The sequence below is a fragment of the Gamsiella multidivaricata genome, assembly GCF_025024155.1.
Source record: "Gamsiella multidivaricata strain RSA 2152 chromosome Unknown BC939scaffold_70, whole genome shotgun sequence".
Taxonomy (NCBI): Eukaryota; Fungi; Mortierellomycota; class Mortierellomycetes; order Mortierellales; family Mortierellaceae; genus Gamsiella; species Gamsiella multidivaricata.
Genome location: NW_026251778.1, coordinates 165,691 through 184,823, shown reverse-complemented (window position 1 = coordinate 184,823; position 19,133 = coordinate 165,691). Strand labels below are relative to the sequence as shown.

General features: G+C 50.0%; 4 protein-coding genes across 4 annotated transcripts; all 4 read right to left on the bottom strand.

The window, feature by feature from the left end:
* Positions 1 to 3,261: 3,261 nt before the first annotated feature.
* Positions 3,262 to 3,619, bottom strand: BC939DRAFT_462292 (uncharacterized protein). Its single transcript, XM_051557112.1, has one exon. It carries the CDS (start codon positions 3,598 to 3,600, stop codon positions 3,433 to 3,435), a length of 168 nt encoding a protein of 55 aa, XP_051408717.1. The 5' UTR covers positions 3,601 to 3,619; the 3' UTR covers positions 3,262 to 3,432.
* A 3,499-nt stretch (positions 3,620 to 7,118) lies between these two features.
* Positions 7,119 to 7,637, bottom strand: BC939DRAFT_480178 (uncharacterized protein; the record flags this gene model as incomplete). The annotated part of the gene is made up of 1 exon (XM_051558914.1): positions 7,119 to 7,637. The coding sequence occupies one exon, from the start codon at positions 7,635 to 7,637 to the stop codon at positions 7,119 to 7,121; it is 519 nt and encodes a 172-aa protein (XP_051408716.1).
* A 2,951-nt stretch (positions 7,638 to 10,588) lies between these two features.
* Positions 10,589 to 14,325, bottom strand: BC939DRAFT_401156 (muts domain V-domain-containing protein; the record flags this gene model as incomplete). The annotated part of the gene is made up of 9 exons (XM_051552590.1): positions 10,589 to 11,368; positions 11,464 to 11,657; positions 11,754 to 11,964; positions 12,059 to 12,164; positions 12,265 to 12,521; positions 12,628 to 13,032; positions 13,133 to 13,218; positions 13,318 to 14,121; positions 14,217 to 14,325. 9 exons carry the CDS (start codon positions 14,323 to 14,325, stop codon positions 10,589 to 10,591), a joined length of 2,952 nt encoding a protein of 983 aa, XP_051408715.1.
* A 1,477-nt stretch (positions 14,326 to 15,802) lies between these two features.
* BC939DRAFT_427531 (STE like transcription factor-domain-containing protein) lies at positions 15,803 to 18,480 on the bottom strand. Its single transcript, XM_051553189.1, has 2 exons — positions 17,584 to 18,480; positions 15,803 to 17,490 (listed from the first exon to the last, which is right to left on the bottom strand). Exons 1-2 carry the CDS (start codon positions 18,282 to 18,284, stop codon positions 15,918 to 15,920), a joined length of 2,274 nt encoding a protein of 757 aa, XP_051408714.1. The 5' UTR covers positions 18,285 to 18,480; the 3' UTR covers positions 15,803 to 15,917.
* Between the last annotated feature and the right edge of the window lie 653 nt (positions 18,481 to 19,133).

The window sequence follows — 19,133 nt, the reverse complement described above, 5'->3', positions numbered from 1 at the left end:
TCCACCAATCGATGAGGATCCGAGCGGCATGGCCATTGACATTGCAGACGAATGTAAGAAGAGTTGTTTTGGCTTGTTCGACAGTAAAGGTTGATACTCCAATTCCCCTTTTTCGTAACCGACGGATTTTGCTCTTAGACATAGTGGGGGCGCAGTCCGATGGAAGAGGTGAGGGAGAGACAGCAGGCCCAGTATCACAGGCAGGGGCGAGTAGAGGAGGAGACACAGACTCAGGCATAGACATAACAGGTAAGACAGACGTGGGGGCTAGAGAGGAGAAAGATATAGGTGGGTCCAGGTCCACTGTATCACTCAATCCAGCCCCCTCTTGAGGAGGAGGGACAGGGGAAGCGCATACAGCGGGCAAGGGCACCATCGTAGAAGGGGGAACCAGGGACAGAGGGTCAGCAGGTGTATCGGCAACGACAGAAGGGGGAGGAGCAAGGTCTTGGGGCACAGCAGATTTTTTATTTAAAAAGGAAAATGAAAACTTATCTGAGGAAAGACGCTTACTCCCCTGGTCCAGAAGAACAGAGGAGGGAGCAGCAGCAACTAGGACCTGGACTTTCTCTAGTTGCTGTTGGCTTTTCCCGACTGGGTCTGGGAAGAAGCCTGTGCAGAAGAAGAGCTAGCGGCAACTTCGACGTTGTTGACCTGACGCGGCTGTTGCTGGCTTGGAAAAGTGCGACACTGGTTTGCCATATGACCAAGCTTGCGGCAGCGGAAGCAGCCCTTGTTGGCGATGAGGTAGGCCTTCTCTTCAGGGGTGAGCTTGGGAGGGCGAGAAGTGTTGTTGGTGTTGCCGAAGCCGTTGCTGCGGGACAGGTAATTGACCTGTGTGGTGAGGTTGTGGATGGCAACATGGAGATTGTCAATGTCCATGGCGTTAGGGTCGTGCTTGGGGGTGGGGGCGACGGTAGGGCCATTGGGGAAAAGGATGGAGTGGATCAAGGTAGCCTGGCTGATGGCAATCTCCAAGGTAGCACATTGACGAAGCTTGACTTCCTTGCTGGTATCTGGCTCAAGACCTTTAACAAACCAGTGCAGGGCCGTGCCTTTATCAAGGGTGGGAACACGGCGGAGCAATCGACGAAACTCATGAGTATAAAGCGCGACCGATCGTTTTCCTTGTTTAAGCGACTCGAGGGCCTCACGGGCAGCGGCGACGGCATTGGGAGGAGTGTGAAAGGTGAGAAAGTCGGTCTCAAACTCGTCCCAAGGAGTGCGGATAGTCAGGCCCGAAGAGCGCCACCAGGACTTGGCATCGTCGATCAGATTAAGTGCCGTGTACTGAACCCATTCGGCCAGACCAAGCTTGACAACGGTGAAGTACTCTTTTTGGTTGTCGATAAAGTTAATGCATGCATCTGCATCAATCGCACCGGAGTAGGGGGTAGGGCGCTGGGGTTTGAGGACTTGGGCCAGAGTACGGGCAAGGTCACGGCGATCAGCCTCCAGCTCGCGCTCGGTGGGCTCGGCCGGAGCAGGGGCGGGAGTGGGTACAGACGCAGAGATCGGTATAGCGTCGAAAAAGTTGCGTATGGCAATCTGGCGGTCGGTGGGAATGCCGTCAAGAAGGGAATCGAGTTGGTCAGACATAATGATAGTGTGAGTGAAAGAGACGGTGGAAAAAAATCAAACTTTAAAAAAAAAAAAAAAAAAAAAAAAAGGATGAATCAAGAAAAGAAAAGAGAGGAAAAGCAGGGCAGAGGGGGGATTGATGTTATCTTTGCTACCATGTAATAGCAACAAAACGAAGGAAGGAACAAGTGCAGGAACAAGAGGACACGAGGTAGGAACACGAGAGGCAGGGGACAAGAGACAAGGGCTAGAACGGATGATCTTTATTATACAGAGAGATAGAGGTATTTATACTAATATACAGGGGGCGCAGTGGTGGAGGCGCGGTGATGGGGGCGTGGTTGAGGGCTAAGCAGAAGGTTAGCCTAGGATACTATCACACTAAAGCTATTACAGTTTGTAATCTCTCGAACCATTAAACGCTTGGTTGCCTCGGATACTTTCCCGGGACGGCCTGCTTTTCGTGGCGGGAGACTCTCCTTGATGGTTTGCGCCAGCTGGGAAACCTTGGCCTGTGATACTCCACGTCTCTTGGCAATGGCTCGTGTGGTCATTTTCAACCGAAGGTCGGCAATGATCCCCTGTTCAGTGTAATGATTGAGCTTCTTCATGTGGGATTCAGAATTGTGGCGTAAGGTAGTCAATATGTTGCTAGTAGGAGTGTGTGGGTGGCCGAAGTGGAGAAGAAAGAGCAAATCTAAGTTCCAAAGTGCATGGGGGTAATAATGAGTAAATGACGTCATAATTTTTAAATTGAGATATATATCATTCGCTGCATTAGACAGACCTGGTAATCATTTCACACAATGCTGAATGGCCCATGATATTCATGTCAAACTTGCATAGCGCCAGTGGTCTTCGATATCGAAGCACGGAATTATATCGGCACTTCTACCAAAACATTTACTCATTATTTTCGGTAGTGTAGTGTCAAACTGCTCGGTAGTCTGGCTCATCTCATGAATAGACACTGTGTCACGAACCTATGCTTATTCAGAGTCAAGGTGACCTTCTTAAGCGTGGCAGGACAGAACAAGGGGGAGGAGATGCAGTTTGGGAAACAGGGTCAAGAAAGCGTAGATATATTGAAGTTGCTAGATAAGGAATAAAAGATACAGAACTACGGGATATATATTGTAAGAGTTTTGTGTGGAAGAGCTGACAAGGTGAGTCTTGGGACAAGAGGATACTGGAGACAGGGAACTTTATGACAGGGACTAGGACTAGACAAGACTGACTAACTAGCTAGACTGGGCGCGTCCTTTTATAGTTGTCTACAGCTTGAGTATTACTAAGCTGGGTCTTACTAATAAAGAGAGTGTTCTGGATGGATCTGGCTGTAGGTGGGTATCCACCTAGGATAACAGGACTCCTAGGCTTTTCTAGAAGAGCCCGAAGTCCTCTGGTCTTGTGCATGTGACCACCGTCCAATCACAGAGATACAAATCTCGGACATATATATATGTTTCTCATTGCCTTCGTGTAACGGTCGTACGCGTTGCCAAGAGTCGACCGATCACTTGCCAAGTATCGATCGATCGTGTCGTGGCACGCGACACACTGGGCTGCAGCTGTTGATGGCGAGGCTCATTGTAATAGCAACAAAACGAAGGAAGGAACAAGTGCAGGAACGAGAGGACACGAGGTAGGAACACGAGAGGCAGGGGACAAGAGACAAGGTGTCACGGATAGCACCATAGCGTGTGGTGCAGAGCGACAGTTGAGCTGCGCACACAATTGCTCATATTGATTCGTGACTGCTTCTACGCGCTCACGCGCTTGCACGCGTACCTCTGCCACCGTATGCTCGATCAACATATGTTCAACGAAGTATCTTTATTGATATTGCCATTATCCGGCCCGCCTAGAACCATTGTCCGGCCCGTCTAGAATCATTGCACCTGATCCATACCTTTGTGCTATTCCTAGCAAATATACCTCGCGTCTCGTAGTAGCCATCCGAGTACCCTGACCAAGAATCCTAGAAACACATAAATAGAGCCATAGAATCCATAGCATATAACCTCAGTCTGCAATACATTTCTTCCTTACCTTGTCCACTGTCTGTCTCCTCCATAACACATATCCCACTCTTCCAAGTCTGTTCCTGACACAAGGGCTAGAACGGATGATCTTTATTATACAGAGAGATAGAGGTATTTATACTAATATACAGGGGGTGCAGTGGTGGAGGCGCGGTGATGGGGGCGTGGTTGAGGGCTAAGCAGAAGGTTAGCCTAGGATACTATCACACTCATCAACATCTGGCGCAGGGCCAACAGAGCGCCCGCCGAGAAGCACGGCTTGGCGGAATCCTCAAGCATGATACGAGTCTCTGGGCGGGTCTCGTTGGTGCACAGGATGGCCAGGTAGCGGCGAGTACGACTGACATAGTCAGCAACAGTGTCGGTCATCTTAATTCCGAAGAGGAGAGTTCGGACATGATCGTAGAATCCGGCAGGGCGGAACTCTGCTCGGAAAAGTTCCTCGAAGCGGAGCCAGGGCGTCGTGTCTGACGCTTGTAAGCCGTCCCACCAGAGGAGGCCGGTGGGGCCGAGGTACGCAACAGCCGTGACCATGCGCGCCTCTTCGCTGATGCGGGCACTAACGAAAAAACGGCGAACAGTAGTTAGCCATGCCTCGCAAGCGAAGCCATCCCTCACTCCGTTGAAGGCAACGAGGGATGGGTACCTGTAGGAGGGTAATAGGACCTAGACAGGGGCAGGGGCGGAAGTGGGGGTAGGTTCATTCATAGTGAGGTACGAAAAAAAGGGTCGGCCAGGGTGGATTGTGATTGGTGGATCAGGAAAAAAATCAGGAAAAAAAGTGCGGGCAGGAAACAGGGAAATGCAGTGGTTCTGAAAAAAAAAAAAAAAAAAACTGTTCAGGGACAAGGCGGTACAGGTGAAGTTGTGGAACAGGGCAGTGGATTGAGGACCTTTGCTACCATGTAATAGTAACACAAGGACAGGAAGATGAGGGTAAGAACTATTGCCTTATTAAACAGGTAACTAGGGGGTCTTTATGAAGCTGGTTGCCAAGGGCCTATGATCCAACGCTTAATCCTGTTAGAGTTCCCTGAGACCCGCAATGAATTCGCGGATCGAATCAAGGCCCTCTTTGGTGTTGAAATATTCAAGTGCTGCATGCTCTGACGTTGATTACGCCAGAGACGATGAAAATACAGTGTTGTCCAAGAAACGATGGTGCTGAGCTGAGCAACAATGGCCGGAGTCTTGTCCGCGGTGCTCGTATTCTTGACCACTCGCTCAATACGCTTGCCATACGCTTGGTGGGATTCACCAGGCTTGCGCTTCATGACCAAAAGCGAACGTGACAGTTCCAATTCGGTTGACTGTGTGTCGCAGTGTCGAAGAAAGAGCTCTTTCACGTCCTTGCAGGTCAGAGTCTTGGGCAGTGTGGTGTAGTAGGTCTAGGACGATAGAGGAGGACAAATCTGTAAACATGGTGTTTTTTTTTCTCAGCAAAAGGTCATATACGGAAAAGAAGAAAGGATGCTTATTATGGAGGTCTGGCGACAGAAACTGTCTAGACACTGGGGGGAGCTCTCTCAGTTCGGGGAATCCAAGATCGCTATACAGAAAGGCTGCTCAAGGTAAGTATATACACTACCGAAAATAATGAGTAAATGATTTTCACTTTTGTAGCACATTTGTCAGTTGTTTCCGAACCCGGGTTAGATAGCTGGTGATAGTTATAGGATAACATGCCAGTGCAATGAAAAGTAATCTACAGCATTTGGGAGATGCGGAGAAAATTATTGCGCGTTGTATACAGAATTAAGTTTAAACTGTTCAATTTACTCATTATTTCTCCCATGGACATGGTTTTTATTTTTTTTTATTCATCTTCGATGTCAAGTTTACTGATGGCCTGCTTAGTACCTAGTGTGGCCTCCCTTGGCATTCTTAACAGCTTCGATCCTTCTGGGCATACTCTCAATCAAGCCTTGGCAGACAGAAGGGGGAATCTTGTTCCACTCCGCCTGAAATCTTTCCCATAGTTCGATCATGCCCTTCGGAGGCACCGGGTACTTGCCTAACTGGCGTTTTGCGTAGTCCCAGAAGTGCTCGATCGGATTTAGGTCAGGAGAGTTGGGCGGCCAGAACAACAAATTGTACTTGTGCTGCTTAAAGAAATTCATCGCAGTGCTGGAAGTGTGTTTCGAGTCGTTGTCCTGTTGAAAGATCATATCCTTAGGCTTGATCTTGTACCAGCGCTGGGCGAGTGGGAGACATTCCTCCAGGATTTCGACATAGAGACTGGCGTCCATGATCCCCTCGATCCTGGAAATGAATCCAGCACCATGCCAGGTCATGCACCCCCATAGCATGATGGAACCGCCGCCGAACTTGACCTCCTCCTGGACAAGCCGATCGTCCAGAGACTTGTCACCTCCCTTTTTCCAGACCCACAGGACTCCATCGGACCCAATGCGGTTGACCCTAGTCTCGTCGGACCAAACGACTCGTTTCCAATCATCGATTGTCCAGTGCTCGTACTTTCGCACGAAATCCATGCGCTCCGCCTTGTGCTTGGAGGTAAGTTTTGGCCTTCGCCGTTTGCGCACGGCGGTCAGACCCTCCTGTCTCAAGATCTGTCGAACTCTTGCTGCCGTCAAGTCCGTCGCAAAGTCTCTACTAAGCCGTTCCTGCACGTCTACAGCGGTTTGAAGTGTACCATTTGTGATTTCTCGAACCATCAAACGTTTGGTTGCCTCGGATACTTTCCCAGGGCGGCCGGATTTTCGCGGCGGAAGGGTCTCCTTGATGGTCTGCGCGAGCTGAGAGACCTTGGCCTGTGATACTCCACGTCTCTTGCCAATGGCTCGTGTGGTCATTTTCAACCGGAGGTCAGCAATGATCCCCTGTTCAATGTTATGATTGAGCTTCTTCATGTAGGATTTAAAGTCGTGGCGTAAGGTAGTCGATATTATGGTAGTAGGAGTGTGTGGGTAGCTGAAGTGGAGAAGAAAGAGCAAAACGAGGTTCAAAAGTGCATGGGGGTAATAATGAGTAGATGACGTCATAATTTTTAATTTGAGATATATATGGCTCGCTGTATTAGACACACCTGGTAGTCATTCCACGCGATGCTGAATGGACCATGATATTACTGGCGAACATGCACAGCACTAGTGGTCTTGGACATCGAAGCATAAAATTTTATCGGCACTTATACCAAAACATTTACTCATTATTTTCGGTAGTGTAACACTATGACAAGGATAACAAACAACAAAGGAGAAGAGTCACTTACTGTTGGATACTAAAGGGATCACTTGGTTCCACAGGTGCCTCTCTCGGGAATGCAGCCACTGTCTACTGAGGACTGATAACAACAACAACACAGCCGAGTTAGAGGTTTATCAGCTCAAAGGGGATTTTTTCTTGACCCCTGTGCGGGAATGCTCTATTCTCCAAGGGGTACTGTTCGTGGTCCTCCTTGGTCATTATTGTCAGATCAGAGTCTTTACCTAGCAAAGGCGCGGGGGGTCACCTTGTTCTAGTTGAGGGTCAACAAGCACTTGGATCGATTGACACTAAGGGATCGTAAGGAGCCGTTGCGGAGACTTGCGGATAAATGCATCGAAATATTCGATCGCATTCGTCGGTGCGCCCTCTGCTCCGAACTGGGCAATATCCTGGGGTAGAGCAAATTCGTCTTTGCTGTTCCCGCTTGAAAGAGGATAGCTTGGTGAAGGGTGGAGGTTGCTTGAGTCCATCAAGGCGCTGAATAGCATCAAGTATGGCAGTGAGCGTCATCTTCTGCTGGTCAATCGTGGTTTGAAAACCAACAATAGCAGTCTTGCCCTCGGTCAGGTAGTTGGCGAGAAGAGCCGACGACACGGATTGAAGATCCGCTGTGCGCGAATGCGAGATATCCTCAGTCTCGAGGGACATGAGGTATAAGTGAAAGCGGCACATGTCCTTGTTGGAATCGACAATACTGCGTACGGTTTGACTGATACCGAGGAGTGCCTCGCGACTAGGGTTGGCTTGGCGCAGTACGGCAAGAGAACCCAATGGGACCATGGTTGGAGTCGGTCAGAGGCGAACGACAGGGAGTGCGTCGGTCATCTCATTGTCGTCGACAGGAAGTACTGTAGAAGCCAATGCTGGAGTGGAACTGACGATTGAGGCCGTGTTGCTACTATTAGCGTGGTTATCAGTACACTCTGGAGTCGATGAACGGCTGCGAGCGGAAACAGCGGGGGTGCGCTTAGATTTTGTGGCACGAGTCATTGAAAGTGGTGAGTCGTGGCGAAAAAAAAAAAAAAAAAAAAAAAAGGACGGATGTGTGTGCAAGGGTGTAACTTTTTTTTTTTTTTTTTTTTTTGGAAAAAAATGAGGAGTATGTGGGAATGATATCTGTGAAAAACGAGATACCCTTTTAACAATGGGCAAGTCGTGCCTTATATACTAGGAGGTAATCTCAGAGACACCATGCTCTTAATAAAGAATCGGCACCGAGTGGTGGCAGATTCAGAGAAATGGGGATGGGGTACTTTCAATAAGCAGGACAATAGGGTGAATACACCACCATTAGCGAGGATCCTGTCCCTAAGACGCCGGATGGTGCCCTCTGGGTCGTCTTTGCCAGCCTCATTTTTGTTTACGCTGGAATTCGAGATTCTTCAGAACGCGAATGGGCCAGAATTGACAGAGGCGAATATGAACGACGGATGTTGTTGATGGCCGCTAAACTGGATGGGCTGACCAGCGTGGCCAGGCTGGTGCGGGTTATCGTTGATGCAGATATCGTCGTCAATGCTGCTGTTATTAACGTTGTCGCTAGTGCCCACCGATGGCGTCCCCGGCATAAATGGGATGAGATCGGTGTTCTGGAATGAAGATATTGTCGCGAGGGATAGGAACGGTGAGTCGTGTTTTTCAGTGAATGGATGTTCAAGCAGCATGGGTTGAGGCCTCGGTTATGTTATTGAAGGCGCGACCGTCGCGCTCATTCTCAGGGCAGTTGGGTACGACGTGTCCCACCTCGCGGCAGCGGAAGCATCTATTTTCACGGATGCAACGTGTACGCTCAGCGGCGTCGAGAGGGGGCTTGCTCCGGGAGTAAGAACCGGAGCGGAACTTGTTCACGGTTTTGCGGAGCGCGTTGATCTCGAGGCGCATGTTGTCGATCTCCATTGCCATGGGGTCGACAGCAGGGGAGGCGAGGGTCGCGGCGAGAGCGTGTTGGGCGGCTTAAGTGGGACGAGCAGAGGCGACAGTCGAACGAGCAGAGTAATGAAAGACCGTGGATGGTGAGGGTGTTGCGGTTTGTGTCAAGGATTTGCGCGTCGCGAAAAAAGTAAAAATTCAGGGGAAAGGCAACTGAGGAGGGGAAAAAAATATATAAAAATCAAATGGAGTTGTGGCAGTCGATCAATGGGTCAGGGGTGGTCGAAGGACCCTTTACTACCGTGCAACAGCAGCTCCTCTTCTCCCTCTTCTCCTCCGGGACGTTCAGTCTTCTTGCGCTTGGCTCGGGATGCACGAGCAATCAAAAAAGAGATTTTCGACTGGCCATTCTCAAGGATTGCACTTGATGGAGCGCCGCTGGGTTCGTAAGGTGCAAACAAAAGAAAAAAGGAAGAATGAGATGAGCATGCCTTAGACTAAGCACTCACTGTGGCTGTTGCAGTGCGAAATGAGCGAACGACACGGTGGCATGAAATACCTTTTTCGGGCGTGCGTAATAGGTCCGGCGGTCGTGGTTTTTCTTGCACTTTTCGCACTTGGGTATGTTGTAAGGATTTCAGAGTAGGATGGGTGGTAGGCGGCGGTGATAGAGACAGACAGAGAGTATGTGTGTGTGGATCATTGTGGCCTCATCTATGACTATTTGTTCCCCTACGGCAATGATATCCTCAGAAGGATTCCGCGGTTTGGGGAATACCCCTGCGAAGTATAATGTGATCCAGAGGTCAATGAGAACAAGAGAGAGATCTTCAATAAATAATCCACCGAGAACATTATATGTCACTCCGTGGCTTAAGTAAATTATAGGACTCGCTGCTGGATCTAATGCAGCATGTAAAATGGCTATATGCCTCCACCTGCTCCCTTTTTTTCCACACAGGCTCTCTGCTTTCAGAGACGACGTCGCAGGCGGTGGCTATGATGGCTGAAACAGTAACTCAAGTCAGGAAATCTGGGTAAGAATGAGTGCTTTATTAACAGGTAGTGAAGGGCCCTTTTATACGTTCTACGGCGGCCTGTAGGACTCGATCGAAGAGCTTGCCTGCATGTGAAGCCGGCGTCTAAGGTCCCGTCAGCGAACGCTTAATCTCCTTATAGCTCCTTGGCTAAACGGCTTCAATAATAGAGAAAGAGCGAGATCCCCTGTGCGCCGGCGCCGAGGAGCAGTCGAGATAGCAGACACGAAGGGAGACCATGAGGCGAAGGAAAGGGACCCAGATCTACTTTTGATCTGCCCTGCTTTTTTTTTTTTTTTTTTCCCCTGTAAAAAGGACTCACACGGACCCTTTTTATGGGGGACTCGAGCAGTGTGTGCGCGTGTGGATTCGCTGATGATCCGTTTAAGAATGCGAAGAACGAGTGCCCTGGTATCAGCAGCAGTCGAGGGACTAGTCCAGCTTTTCAGAAGTTGCCTTTTTTCATTCATTCAAGCACTCGATAATACCATGTTTATTCTCATTAACAGATCGTTTATTTATCCCCATCCGCTGGGGGGTGGCCACCGTCGCCCTCCGATGGCGCGTTACCTTCGCAGCGAACAAAATATGGATGTTAGTAGGTTAAGAAGGGGAGAGCAACAGAGGCGGGATTTTGATTGCGGGACGGAGGGACAAGCTGGGATATCACAGCTGATATCTCCAACCCTTCAAACATCTCCCAAAAACGATCTTTTTTGATAACCCTTCATCATCGCATCTCTTCTTGGCAGAGGTTCTTTAATAAAATACCGAATAAATACATACATACATACATACGGCGACCCGCGCTGCGGTGTTTGTTTATTATAGATTGGCCATGGCCTCAAAGATGCGCCCCAGAACCTTCGTTTCCTGGTCCTTGGTTAATCGTCGGCAGCCGGCTTTCCGTGACAACTCTCGGTCACCAGGCGCTGCAGAATTCTCCTCCATCTCCTCACTATCCTTCTGACCCTGGCCGGTGACCCGGCTGAGCAGATACGCCAGGTCCATAATTATGCCCTGCCCAACATTCTTGCTGCCTCGCGTCGTCCGCATCTCCTCCTCCAGCTTCGTCTCTTGCTTGAGCTCAAACGCTTCTGCCATCTGCTCCGCCCGATCCACAATATTTCGAGGAACGCCTGCCATATGCGCGACGTTCATGCCATAAGACTTCTCGCACACGCCCTCGATCAGCTTGTACAGGAAAGTCACCTCTCGGTTAGCCTGGTCCACCTGGCATGCCATATGCTTCAGTGCCACGTTAGGGTCTCGCTCGAATTCATCTGTCAGGGTACCATAATGTGTAGAGAATAGGCCCAGACATCCAACCCTCGTAGATAGCTCATGTAGGACAGAGTATGCAATCGCATATCCATCAAACGTGCTCGTGCCTCGTCCCAGCTCATCCAGAATCACCATAGACCGCTCTGTTGCCTCGGCAAGGATCTTCGATGTCTCGGACAGTTCAACCATGAACGTGGACTGGCCAGCCAGAATATTGTCGTTGGCTCCGATCCTTGTAAAGATGCGATCAAACGGCGTCAGCCTGCACTTTTCTGCTGGTACATAGCATCCCAGCTGAGCCATGATGATTGCCACGCATGTCTGTATCCATAGAGAAGCCGGTCATTTATTAGTATCGGTGTTTTCATCTCCTCCTCATATGTTGTTGCCTGAGCAGACAAGATATCCATGCTTACCTGTCGAAGCAATGTCGATTTACCACCCATGTTAGGTCCAGTCAACAGGATCAGGTTGGGGCTCTGTCCTCCAAGCACAGTGTCGTTGGGAATAAAATCAGACGCGATACCAGGAATCACGCAGGGATGTCGCAACGACTCCAGCTCCAGGACTGACGTCTCGCTTTCAACGAACTCTGGTCGGCAAGCCGGTGCTGAAAAATCAAAGGAACAAAGAGAGGGGTTGATTAGCTCATGTTCTGATTGACAGTAGTTCATAGTAAGCGTTGTGCTGTGGCCTTTGAACTTACAGCCCAAGGCAGAGCTGCTCTTTGAGAGCGATCCGAGACAATCGATCTCTGCAATGATATGGACAGCTTTCAGCCAATCCTTGTAGTTCTCGTCAAACTTGGCATAGAGACGACCCCGGAGCTCCTTCATGATAGCGCTCTTGGTCTCTCGGGCTTCCTGAAGTCGAGTCACCAATGAGATTAACTCGGGGTTGTAGTATCGGCTGAGAGTCTAGTAGAAGAAACGAAACCCATAAATGGTTATGAAAACGCGTCCACCAACTGCTGCGTTGCACCAGCAAGAAGCGGAATAGAAGGGTCCTTACGCTTGTTCCCGACATCTTTTTCCAGTTCTTGGGCGCGGCCACCTTGTTGGACACCTCAAGCTGGTAAATCTCCTTGCCCAAGTCCTTGTATATCACTTTCGTAGTCCTATTCATCATCATTATCGAAAAATATACCAAAATAATCAGTATTGCGGACCATTGCAGCCTCAAGAATGGCCTGGTCATATTCATGAGCTTCGACTTACTTCAGGTCGCGCTTGGCCTTTTCGAGATGTTGAGCAAACTCAGAGTCGAGTTGTTTGAGCGTCTCGTTGTTGGCATCGTAGTCCTCTGCAAAACCTGGGTAGGGGATGACGTTCCCTTCAGTCGCGGCTACTTCATGGTCGAAGGCCTTGTCAAAATACTCCAAATGCACTGTCAAGTCCGGTAGCTCGGCAAGAATTGATTCCAGCTTCCTGGACTTAAACTGCTCAGTATACGAGCCCAATCGCTGTGCAGTATCCTATAAGACCAGAAAATGGATAGTGGTGAGTGGGGAGTGCTTTATACGCAACATCGCATTACTTGTAAATGAGCAGATATCAACCATGGATCCGTACCATCAGTACCCTGAATGTTGAAAGGACAACAAGAAATTCAGAGATCTTGCAGGAACCAGCGTGGATACGGCTCACGATGCGCTCCAGATCTGGGAATCTGGCGGATTTCTCCTCAAAGAGCTCCAAAAACCCTGGGACACGCATCAAATCCTCGACTGCATCCAGTCTTGCGTTCATAGCTGGAATGGACCTCAGTGGATGGCAGAGCCAGCGTCGGAAAAGACGTTTGCCGAAAGGAGTGACGCATCTATTGAGAAGCTTCAGGACAGTTCCCGTATCGGTACCATCGCTGTTGTTCTGGAAAACCTCCAGGTTTGACAGGGTCTGACCATCCAGGATCAAAGTCGACGCCTGCCGAACAGGGTCGTAAATGTGAAAGTTCTTGAAGGACAGCAGCTCTGTTTCCAGTTTGAGCTGTAAGATGCAAATAAGAGGTGATTAAACAAGATTAGTATCAGTTTGATATGAGGTTACTGCTGACACTTTTGAATCCATGAACGGCAATACCACTTACCGATCTCAAATACCAGACCAAACCGCCCAAAGCACTCATAACGGCACCGTAATCCTTCATCTTTTGCAAAGCAGGTGGCCAGCAGTCTAGTGAAAAAAAAAAAAAAAAAAAAAATCAAAGGCCATCAGTATGAGTGCCATGACAAGCGGATACATGGCATTCAGCAATCGTTGTAAATTACTAACCGGTGGCGACTGTCCCTGGAACGTCCTCCCCAAAGTATGCGCGGATCCGGAGCTCGTCCGCAGTATCGAGAGCATTCCAGAATTGGGATTCAGGTTGCAGATGGTTCCATATCGTGTTCGCGCCAAGACTGTTCTTCAGAATCCGGGTGCTCCTCACGCTCAATCCACCCTTCTCCACGACAATCTCTTTAGGCTTGATTTGTGTAATCAGCGTTTCAAATTTGGTGCGGTCCATGTCGTCGTAAAATGTCGCCAAGTTGAACTCTGCGGTCGATGTGTCGACAAAAGCGACTCCAAACTGTGTCGGCAAATGCTCCGCTCCCGGTCGGACGAGCTCCTTGATAGCCATGCAATACGTCGCCATCTCGTTCGTCAACAGTCCCGAGTCTGTCAGTGTCCCTGCGGTTAAAATCGAGTGCAGCTCGCGGCGAATGACTTTTTGTACCGCCGACTTCTTTATTGCTCCATCACGCTCACGCATGGCCTTCCCAAGAGCGGTCTCCATCTGGTCCACCCTCGCAATTTTGTAGCCCTTGGCAATGAACTGTGCTGCCCAATACTCAAAACTCGACTCGGGCACACCAACCATCCGCATGTTCGTTCGATCGGTCAACTTGAGGTCAAACTGCTGGTGCCCAATATCAGCGTCGTTCTCATACAGCTCGTAGAATTTGCCCTTCTTGAAAAACACGACCGAATCAAAATTCTGTCCCTTGATCTCCCAAAATTGCCGCTCAAAATCAGTGAACTTTTCCCATGCTGATTTAGGAATGTAAAGTGTCCTGGGGTCGTAGTCGGGCGAGCCTAGTTCACGTTCATTGTTCAGTATAAAATACCAGATGTTAATAAGTGTATTGCTCACTGTAGACCCAGATTGCCATGTCCTGAGCAGAGCATACCAATCGGGTTGCCATCTCCGTCCTTGATATCCAAAAGCCACTTGTATCGTCCGCTATTAGCCTCTTCAAATTTGGCAACGCGCTCTCTCTTCTTGTCATCCTTCAGCATCAACGCCGGACGAGGAGCAGCTGGTTTGCTCAGTGGCGCCGCACTTCTCTATTATTATTATTATTATTTGTTTCGTTTGAAGTCATGGTCAGTGTCACTATTCTCTATCAGTGCTCATGAACATGCTGCTTCCTGATGATACAATAGCCATACACTGAAAACACTAGCCAACGCTAGCTTTGCCGGTGGTAGTACCGGTGGAGTCTTGGCTGCGGTGCTTTTGTGGCGGAGAGGAGATGGTGGGGCGCCTTGTTCCTCTTCCTCTTCTAGAAGAATATCATTCAAGTCTGTCTCATCTATCATGATCCAAGGGAACATATGATTAGTCCCTACAAATATTCCTGCAGCCATGAATCATCCGTGTGCAAGATGGCTAGCACACTACGTTTTCCATACCGATATCCATAAAATCGTCTTCTAGCACAGCGGGCGATGCTTCATATTCGGAATCTCCGTCGTCGTCGTCGTTGGCTGCCTTTGACTTCCTGCGTGGTTTGGTTGCTCCTGAACTAGCACGGTTGACATCGTTGTCGCCATCATCCTCGTCATCCGAAATCTGGTACTTGACTCTTCTGAGACCACGGCTCTAGAGAATACAAAGGGCGTAGGGCGCTTTTCTTTTAGCAATAGTGCTTTTTTTCCAAGCATAGTATATAATCAGATTGACAAGCCAAACAAGACAACGTACCGATCTTCTTGCGCCCAGGGGTTGGTCGTCTTCATCATTGTCAAGATCATCCAGCAGCAGTTTCCGAACAGGGGTATGGAGAGATAGCTTTTCGACCGCAGCAGCAAACTTCTTAACAGACCGGGTCTCCTCGCTTGGCAGTGGACTGGACTCTTCAAAGTCCATGGTTTTGCGCTTGGTGTTCCTCAAAACAGCTTCATCTGTCGAGAACAAAGGCGGGGAGTCCAATGAGAGCGAATTCCTACCGCCGCCATTCGTCTTGACAGGTGTCCGGAGTAGGTCTGATGATGTCCTGGCTGTCTCTGCTATGAGAACCTGCGCCGGTGTCGAATCAGCGTTGGTGCTGGGGGCCGGGACAGGGGCTCCTGTCTTGAAGAATGAAAGGAGCGACTTCTGAGTCATCGCTGGCTGGCCGTTCGATCCCTTGGTCCGCACGGGCGACTTGACCGGCCGAGTATCTGAGGTCATGTTCTACTGCTGTTTAATCTGGTCGAGGCACACAAAAAAAAAAAAAAAAGTGAGGAAGATTGAAGGAGGAATCGAACGAGAGAGCAAGAGGGATAGCATGAGCCGTGCGTGTGTTTATCAGCGGAGGGCGCGCGTGTTGAAGAGAGGGCCCAGAAAATAAACGTCCTGTGCAGTCACACTTCCCCCCTCCTCGCGAAACGCGTAAACAGAACACACGTTCAGGGCGGCCTGCAAATTCAGGGCTCGCGTTTTAGAACGACTGTTTGAGCGTGAGACGACCTGCTTTTCGATTCTTTTTGTCATACAATGATGTGCAATACAGGCGCTATTTTATTTATTTTTTATTTTTTTTGTCAACGAAGATTAATAATAGAGTTGAAATGGTTTTGGTTCTATACACAGCGATCCATGTAGATCAGGTCGAGATAAACATCTTCTAAATAGGAATGTTGGGCAGCATGCTTCCAAGAGTAAACTCCAAGTACTCCTGGTGATGGTGCGAGGGTGGCAAGGCCGCGGTATGGACGACAGGGTAGTTCGATGACGCTCCAGATGTCATTGCCGCCGAGATCGAGGACGATGTAGCTACTGATGATGAAGGCATCATTGCTGCTGCTGCAAACATGTTCGCTGTTGCCCCGGGAGTCGAAGGATCAAAAGGGTATCTTCCAAGATTAACAGGCGTCGCCAAAGGGTACGCGCCGTATACGGCGTAATCGGGCAAGATGCCCCCATATCCAAATGCTCCAGTGCTGTAAGGCGTTGCCATTATCTTCGCTACCTCGGACAGCACCGGTGTTGAATCAATAGCGGCCTTGATCTCGTACTCGTACTTGTAACGCAGCTTCTCCATATCGGAGATCTCCTCGTTCTCGTCCTCCTCTTCCTCGTCCAGAGTGAACAGTGGAGGTGGAGCTGGCTGGTTTGCAAGGAAACCGCCAAAGCCGGCTGAGAGAGGACCAGCTGCGAAGGGTGCATACGGCTGATTGGGAGTCATCATAGACATGGTTGGTCCGAATGACTGACTGGCCAAGGCAAAAGGTGGGTGCTGTGCCTGCAACATGGGAGTTGTTGCCTTTGAGAAGCTCTGACGATGAAGCTGAAGCTGCTGCTGCTCTGCCTGATTCAGAGCCGAGAATCGCATCATGTTGAGCACGGTTCCATCCTCGTCCTCGTCGCAGCTGCTAAGACCGCTCAGACTCTCTCGCTCACTCATGGACTCCATTCCTCGGTCTTTGTGCATGCTGCGACGACGCTTCCTAGTCGTGCTGTAGTCCGAAGCATAGTCCTTGGAGATTCGGAGCTGATCGTCATTGTCTTGCTCATCGCCATCGAGGTCGTCATCCTCACCCTCTCCTCGAGGAGCAGACGAGTCGTCATCGTTGGCCCACGAAGGTTTCTCGTGAGTCTTGCGATGGGCGGCGAGATTGTCGCTTCTCGAGAATCGTTTGGAGCAAATGTTGCATGCATAGGGTCGCTCGAGGGTATGTGTCCTCCAGTGGCGCTTCAAATGCTCAAGTCGCTTGAAGAGACGACCGCAGGGCTGGACTGGACAAGCATATGAACGCGAAGGGTTGGAAGAACTACCGTGTATCGAATGCAAAGACGACATGGAAGCCGATCCATGGTGGTGATAGGGGCGAGAAGATGATTCGTGGAGGAAACCGCCTTGCATGCCATGGCCCTTGTGTCCGTGAACGCCACTACCATCCAAAAACCTTTCGCCGTCATGGTCAAAATCAATGGAGCCATGTCGGCTGTCGCCACGCAAGAATCCAGTCCCTGTGCCGTTCGAGATCATATCTGATCGGTCGATAGACTCAGACAGCATGGAGGGACCAGCTGTCGAGCGCCTTCTTCGCTTCTTGTAAGTAGGTGATCCCTCGAATAAAGTGAATGAACCAAAAAGGCCAGCATTTGCGTCTGAGGCATGGTTCATGGCCTCAGCACCACCAGTGAAGGCAGCATCAGGGTCTGATGGCACCTTGGACTCTGAGTTATCGTCGGATCTGTATGAAGGAAATGAGCACAACTAGGTTAGCAAAAGGTGAATCGAGAAGAGACGATATGCAAAACCCTGGGTGGTGTAAATTTATGCGTACCCTGCATCCTCAACGTAAGATGGACCTTGGTGGAATCCTGGTCCACTCTCACTGAAGGGTCCGACGCTGCTGTCATGAAGGGTGCCTGCAGATACTCCTGTTGGCAGAGAGTTTTCAGGGACCAACTGGGCCTGTGTTGGCGAGACTTCCGAGGGTGAGATGGCAGCGGGCAACTGGCGGTTCATGGGAGCAACTCCATCGGGGGTGAAACTTTGGAGGGTCTCTGTAATCGTGTTCATCTCGATAGTGCGGCGAGAGAGGCGTTCAACCAGATCGCGCACCGTCTCCAGCGTGCATGACAAGGCCGGCTCAGCAACGGCTTTTGAGGTGGGCTCGGTGCCTGCTTGCTCGCGCTTTAGGTCACGCTCCATGGCATCGAGGAAGAGTCGATCGTGTGGAACAGAGTACCAATAGAAGACTTTTTGCTTCTTTTGGGTGCGGATGCAGTTGTTGCGGTAGAGCATCTCCAGGAACGGGGACTTGGGCTCCTCGAGACAGGCATCCGCGCCTGGCTTCAGGTTTCTCAGGTCTGAGAAGACACCTTCCTCAAACTTTTTGATGTTGCAGACAGGGCGACCAAAGCTGTCAAAACGAGAGACGAGTGACCGGACAATGTCTGTGCCAGTGATGTGATAAAGCTCGTTCCAGAGAACGCAGGATATCGTTTCGCCTGTGGGTAGCAGGAACTTGGAGAGCTCCATCTGATAGGTCGGGGCCGTGGTCAAGAACACGCTCAGTCTGTCAATCTCCTCTATCCTCGAGGCGGACGCGGTGCTCAAAGCGAGCGATTCATGGAGAAGGATATTCTGTTGATCATGTTGCTGCTGCTGTAATTGCTGCTGCTGCTGTTGCAATTGCAGATTTTGTTGTTGTTGTTGTTGTTGTTGTTGTTGTTGTGGTTGTTGCTGTTGTTGTTGTTGTTGCTGCTGCTGTTGCTGCTGGAGTTGCTGCTGGAGTTGCTGCTGGAGTTGCTGTTGTTGTTGTTCGTGGTGGTGTTGCTGCTGCTGCTGCTGTTGTTGTTGTTGCAGTTGTTGTTGCTGCTGCTGCTGCTGTTGTTGCTGATGAGAATGCTGGATATGCTGTGGGTGCTGCTGTGAGATTTGCTGTTGATATGCTTGCTGAGGATGCTGGTGCTGGTGCTGGTGTTGGTGCTGCAGTTGATGATGTGAGTGTTGCTGTTGTGCTGTGAAAAAGTCCTGTCGTCTGGAGGTAGCGGTCAACATGCTGAATTACGAATGGGTATACCGCACGTGCGATATATGAAAAAAGAGGGGGGGGGGGGGGGGGGGGGATGGAAAGGGGTCAAGGATGTGGTGTTCCTTGAAGTCTTGTCTGGTACGAGTGTGCTACGTCTGAAGTCAAGACGAATAGGCTGCGGCGGAGGCTGGAAAGTGAGCTGTGCACGGTGGAGGAAGGAGTTCAGTCGGTGTGGTGGAGCGTCATAAGTGCGCGTTCAGGTCCGAATATGAGGACAGTTTTGGCGGATGGCGGAAGAGCGAACAAGAACGAGCGCGAGCAGATAAGCGACGAAAGAGAAAAGGAAGTAAGAA